Source organism: Poecilia formosa, unplaced genomic scaffold (assembly GCF_000485575.1).
Source record: "Poecilia formosa unplaced genomic scaffold, Poecilia_formosa-5.1.2 Scaffold64, whole genome shotgun sequence".
NCBI classification, from domain to species: Eukaryota; Metazoa; Chordata; class Actinopteri; order Cyprinodontiformes; family Poeciliidae; genus Poecilia; species Poecilia formosa.
This window is the reverse complement of record NW_006800003.1, coordinates 675,822-681,848: the sequence shown is the minus strand read 5'-3', so window position 1 is coordinate 681,848 and position 6,027 is coordinate 675,822. Positions and strand designations below refer to the sequence as shown.

At 40.9% G+C, this 6,027-nt stretch overlaps 1 protein-coding gene and 1 long non-coding RNA gene across 2 annotated transcripts in view; both read right to left on the bottom strand.

Annotated features, from left to right (window-relative positions):
* Positions 1-2,193: 2,193 nt before the first annotated feature.
* Positions 2,194-6,027, bottom strand: part of LOC103139804 (fms related receptor tyrosine kinase 3) — a 13,658-nt gene continuing 9,824 nt past the window's right edge. Inside the window, exons 19-27 of the mRNA XM_016672660.1 lie at positions 4,356-4,568; positions 4,112-4,268; positions 3,876-3,979; positions 3,670-3,782; positions 3,320-3,442; positions 3,106-3,217; positions 2,917-3,016; positions 2,699-2,804; positions 2,194-2,576 (exon numbers count right to left, since the gene is read on the bottom strand). Coding sequence (XP_016528146.1) covers positions 2,355-2,576; positions 2,699-2,804; positions 2,917-3,016; positions 3,106-3,217; positions 3,320-3,442; positions 3,670-3,782; positions 3,876-3,979; positions 4,112-4,268; positions 4,356-4,568 — 1,250 coding nt within the window. The 3' untranslated portion in view covers positions 2,194-2,354. The remainder of the gene's footprint in view (positions 2,577-2,698; positions 2,805-2,916; positions 3,017-3,105; positions 3,218-3,319; positions 3,443-3,669; positions 3,783-3,875; positions 3,980-4,111; positions 4,269-4,355; positions 4,569-6,027) is intronic.
* Positions 5,662-6,027, bottom strand: LOC103139734 (uncharacterized). Its single transcript, XR_476439.1, has 2 exons — positions 5,966-6,027; positions 5,662-5,888 (listed from the first exon to the last, which is right to left on the bottom strand). It is a non-coding gene; the product is annotated as an uncharacterized LOC103139734 (long non-coding RNA).

Here is a 6,027-nt window from a genome sequence, read left to right as displayed (position 1 = left end):
GTGTTCAAAGTTCTTCCAGAGGTGAAATCATGTCATTAATGAACTCCTCAAACTTGTCTTCGCCAAGAAAGGAAATAGTTAGCTCTTACTCTTTGGTCGGAGTTTAGCCAACTACTCCCTAGCTGGCGAATCCACTTGGAAACTTGTGACCTCCCTTTTCTGGCATTTCCGCTGTCAGAATGAACTTCCATAAAGGAAACATCCATTTCTTACATCCATGCTGTCACAATGTTGTGACTCAGTTTGAATGTCACGTTTTGAGCTTTCTTCCGAAAACATTTCTACTGAAGTAGAACACACAGAAATTTTATCAAAATGTGATGAATATCTCGGAGGAGTTATACTCAGAGACTGACTGGAAAAATCCCTCCTGTCAAAATTCTCTGAGAACTCAATGTCTTCTTCTGCGTATTCTTCTTCAGAAGACCATATTTTTGGAAGACAATGCTCAGAAAAGACTTCCAAATGTTACACAACATTCTTAGCATTTGAGTTTTCAAAATTGACTTTCTTCTTGGAAACATCCATATCTTTAGCGTCCATGCCAGGAAAATGATCTGTGTAATTTTGCTTGCTGTCACAGCCCGTATCAACAGCCAGGTCCATTTGTTCCAGGGGAACATCGACACTTTCACTATCATCTGTGTCTGTGTCCCCAGAGTCAGTTTCCCAGAGGAGCTCCAAAACATGATCGAAAAAACTGTTGCTATCCAAAGCAACAGTATCTTCAGGAGTCTTGACTGTCAAACTTGTCAAGACACCTGAAGTGGTACTGGCAACTTCTGAGGTAGCGTCCATGCTGCTTTCCTCTTCAGGAACAGGTACTTCCTCAGGTTCTTGAGGAATAAGTTCCTTGAAAACCAAAGTATTTCCACCTCTTGTCCTCTTTGGATTCTTCATCAAAGCCATTCTCAAAACTCTCGTCAGATGACCTCTCTGTGTTGGTGTCTTCTTCTTCTTGTCCAATACTATTTCCCAGTAATTTTCCAAGACTAAAACAAACTACAACAGACTGAATGTTCTGTTCTGTATGCAAAATTCTTGAATGTTTTTTGGTGTTAAATCCTAAAATATGAAGTGGCATTGTTGTCGGTTACTATGGCAACGAGTCTGCGTAGCTTGGCGAATACAGATCACTTTGCTGTGGATCATAGCACGAAATCAATACCTCCATTTCTAAGTTTCACTGGATTACATGTAAAAGGTTAGTCTTTTTGCCCTCCAGCGTTGTATGCATGCGCGAAATTTCCGTACGTCCAATAACATGCATGGTGTCTAAGTCATAAGTCAGTGCCTCACCAGCAATGAACCTCACCACACGTCACTGGTATTTATAGTACTTTCCTGAGGTGGGGACAGGAGCGGTAATGGCGAAGCGGAACCTTTGTTTGGGGGGCGTTGCTTTCAGGTTGGGTTTGGGATGGACTTCCGGTTTGTCTCAAACGTAATTAACAGCTGCGCTGGTCGTCATTGCTGACTGTTTATTTTCTCTTCAGGTCAGTATGCGGTTGGGGAAAAGCACCAAGGTTACCGTGTGGGATACTTAACATCTTGATTAACCAGAATAGGTCGTGTAGTTAGGTTTTGTGCACCGTTGGAGGGCCGTTATATCTCAACGTCTCCATGGAGGGCCGTTATATCCCAACATCTCCATGTTGGACAAGTTTTATTTTGTTTTGTTCTTTTTAGAGTTGGCTGTTAAAGCAGATTGAGTGTCCTTTTCCCAAAATAGGGGTTGTATTGTAGGTCGGATAAACTCCAACACTTTTATGGTCCATTTCTGTGGACAGACACTTGTTCTCTTTTACATGCGTTTTGAGGTTGAGCCTTTGGAGTGAGCTCCGAAGCTTCAAGTGCTAAGATTGTGTGTCAACTCTGTTACAACAGTTCTGACACCCGTGACCTGTAGTATAACACATGCAATATCAGTACATATCGGTTATCGACTGTAACAGTCTCAATAATTTCAGGTGATACATTAAGACAGGGGTCCCCAAACTACGGCCCGCGGGCCGGATCCGGCCCGCCACGTCATTTGGTCCGGCCCCCTGAACAATGCCGGATCCGGCCCGCCTCCTCATACCAGAGAGCATTCAGTGTTTTTTTTTTTATATATTGTATTTTCCGGTTTATATGTGGATTTTTCTTCANTGCAGTTTTGCACTGAGGAGACTTACGATCTCTTATGTACCGGTACATAAATTAATGCTAAATCAAGCAAATATAAATCTAAAAAGCTCATAATATTTGTGAAAGAATATAAAGCCAGTATATTACTTTGATGATATATGATATGATGAGTAGAATAGATAGATTGTTATATATTCCGTAGATAAATTAGCTTGAGTTGAAGGTCACTCTCCATTAGACGGCTTCAGAGGCTCCTTCTCCTCGTCTTCACCTGCATCCTCTGACTTTAATGCCTCAGCTTGGCTTTCCTCTCTCTGGTTGGCTTTGCAGTAGTCATTGGCTGCTGCTGTCTTGGTTTCGCTTTCTTTTACCAGTGCTGAAATGTCCCCAATGGTCGATGCATTCTGATAGTCACTGAAATCATGGTCTTGCATGATCTGGTAGAGCTAAAAACAAAAAAAAAAAATAAAAAAAAAGCACAAAGGGAGATTGCGCAGAAGCATAAAATTGTTGACAATAAAAGGGAAATCAAGTGAAAATCACTTGATTTTTCTCTGCTGCTTCATACCTTTTCCTCCATGTCCATCAGCTGGCCACTCATGAAGTCCACTAACTTGGAAAAAGATGGTCGGTTGTTAGGATCCAGAGCCCAGCACTTGCACATGATACCATACCTGCATATTGGCAAGAAAAGAAGTTAAGTGGAAGGAAAAGCTTTGAACCTTAGATTATAAAATCAGCTATCATGGCTGACTGATAGATAGAGTCCAGCGTAAAGACACTTACACAGAATCGTTGGCATAGTATGGACACTCCATCTTAAATCCTCTCTCAATCATTGAGTAGAACGTGTGATCCACTTTGACACCTGGATACGGAGTGACGCCTGGAAGCAAAGAGTGTATTTTGAATACAATGTAAAAGCTTTATGTGCGGTCAAAATGTGTTGCTTCAGTGATCTTCTGTGAAAAGTACCGAGTGAGAAAATCTCCCAGAGCAGAATGCCATAAGCCCAGACGTCACTCTTCATGGTGTACATCCCCTGAAAGATGCTCTCTGGAGCCATCCACTTAACTGGCAAACGCACCTAAAAAAAACAACAACAAAAAAACACCACCATTATAAAGTAAATAGAAATAAGACTGGACACACTGATGTTATAAAGTAAGATTAATATCAGATCACATACGTTTCCTCTCACAACATAGTTGGAATCATTGTCGATGTCTCGAGCCAGCCCAAAGTCTCCAATTTTCACCAGCCGGCCTTTTGTTACCAACACGTTTCGAGCCGCTAGATCTCGGTGGATGCACTAAAAACAGGCGGCATACAGCAATCGTTAACTTGACTTTTACATCACTCACCAAACCAGATGAAATTTAATTTTGCTCTTATGAAGCGGTTGTTGAATTTATACACCACTGATCCTTTTAATAATAATAATAATAACAATAACGTTAGCGTCCTTTACAAATACCAATCTGAGAAGTGTGGCTTGCATCTAATTTCACTGAGTCAAGTGAAGAGCTTGTCTCTTACATTCTTGGCGGAGAGGAACTCCATCCCTTTGGCCACTTGAAAGGCAAAACTGAGCAGATCGTCAAAGGTGAGGGCCTGCTGCTCCATCTGATCGTCTTCACTCTCGTACATCTCTGGATTTGGCAAAACCTCGTTTTAATTACAAATCCATTTAAATCATGACACATTCTTATTTATCCACTCCGTTTCTGGATGTGGCGTTTCACCTTCCATGTCGTTGGAGCTGATGGTGATGAGAGCGATGTCCTCCTGCCCCCTGGTGGTGACGCCATGCATGGGCATGTAGTTATCTGTTGCTGTTACCAGCTCACTGAAAACAAACATTAAATGATATAATGCTGATGCACTTTATCCAGTGAGGCTTTGACTTGCCACAAAAAAAAAGCATGTACATAGTATAAATAATACAAACTTCCTCCTGTTTCTTTTTTTTAATTCTTACTTGGAGTTTTTCTTGGGTTGCAGGTTGCTATACAGGCTGCTGAAACGGTCCCTGCTGAAGGCATCAGTCACAGACTTGTGGTAACGATCACCGCTCTTCTTCAGGTAGTTCAGCAGGTCTCCATAACAGCAATATTGGAAAATCAGGTATACGGGTCCTACAGAGAGATTTTTCTTTTATTACCATAACGTTGCATTGCATGTATCTAATTGCTATTCAACTCATCAGAAGACTGCAAACATACCTGTCTCTGTGCATGCGCCGAGCAGGTTAACGATGTTGGCGTGCTGGCCGATGTGAGTCAGCATTTTGAGCTCAGACATGAGAGCTTCCTTCTCCACAGACTCGTGTTTTTCTGCAGAGTGAAGATAGATATCAGCGGCTGAANTCGACAAGAATTTTCTAAGGTTTCTTGCTCCAAAAACTAAGACCGGCCCCCGACCAGAGAAAGGAACAGCTATGTGGCCCTCGCAGGAAAAAGTTTGGGGACCCCTGCATTAAGAGATTCAAAGTGATTTCAAAGGGATTGTCAAGTTTACTTTGTAAAAGTGCAAAGAATAATATTCATTGTTTGATTGTTGTTACCATATTTACAATCAGAGGTTTAGTCCTTTCTTTGTATTTGAGCTCAGTTTGTTTACTATTACAAGTCAGCGAATAAAAAAACGCAATCTGGATGTCAACAGCAGCGCTGGTCGTCATTGCTGACTCTTTATTTTCTCTTCAGATTGTGTCAACTCTATTACAGCAGTTTTGACACCCAGGACTTGTAACAGTAGCATTTTGCTGCTGTGGTTCCATCTTGCTTAGATGTATGTTCAAATTAACGCATTTGGGTTCAAGTTTTTATTAGCAGCAGGATAAATTAGAATTTATGGGGATCTAAATGTGCTTGCAAATGTGCTTGTAGATTTCTTCCAAAATGCACTGTGGAGGAAAATACAGAGAAACAACAAAACTCTACAACCTTTACAAGTTTGTTTATAAGAGACTGTGTCATGGTTTGTAGACCAAATTAAATTCTTAATTAAATCCAAGCAGAGGATTTGCAGTTTTAGGGTCGCTCGTAGTTTGAATTGAAAGTCAGCTCAGTGATTCTAATCAAAAATCCCTGTAATAATAATTTTTTTTAGATTTACGGAATCTCAGTTAGCCTTCATAGCGGGGCTGAACCCGGTATTACACCAAGCACTGTAGATAATATTAGCTCGTATCTCACCGGTGGACATAAATACAGTAAAGTAATATTCTAATCACAAAATTACACAATAATATGTCCATCTTACTTGTGAAATGTTGTCTGTCAAGCCCTCACATTAATAGTCCATCGATCTGAACAACAATATCCCGCAGAGCTGAGGCATCTTCTGCTGTTTTGGTTGAGCAAAGTAGGGGGTTCGACCGCTCCAAGATGGCCGCCGTATTTCCTGCGCCGGAGGAACCAATGCGGGGTCTACTCTTATATCATGTCTATGCTGCACAAGATCAGTCTGACTATAATGAATCATGTTATCTCAACATGATTAGATTTCAGAACCGTGAAGTTGTTGAATTTCTTGTTTATCCAACATGATTTAATCACGTTTTCGTTTGAAACATGAAATTATTGTGTTAAAAGTACATGATATTCTTTTGTTAATGTAATAACTCCCTAAGTTCATTTTTTTGAGTGTTGGTGAATTTTTCTTCTCCAGGAACTTCTTTCAACTCCGTACAGGTCGCTGTCGTTAGGCCCAACCATCTGGATCATCTGAAGCTGAGGCTGATATTGGTGTTTCTGTTGAAAAACCAAAATGATTTAGTGTCTTCTATGGTTTTACCTGTGTCTGTGTTGATGCCATGTGCAACACATACCTTTCTCTTGATGTAGCACACGAGCACAAATTAGATTATTGTCAGAGCCAAGAGCAGAGCCA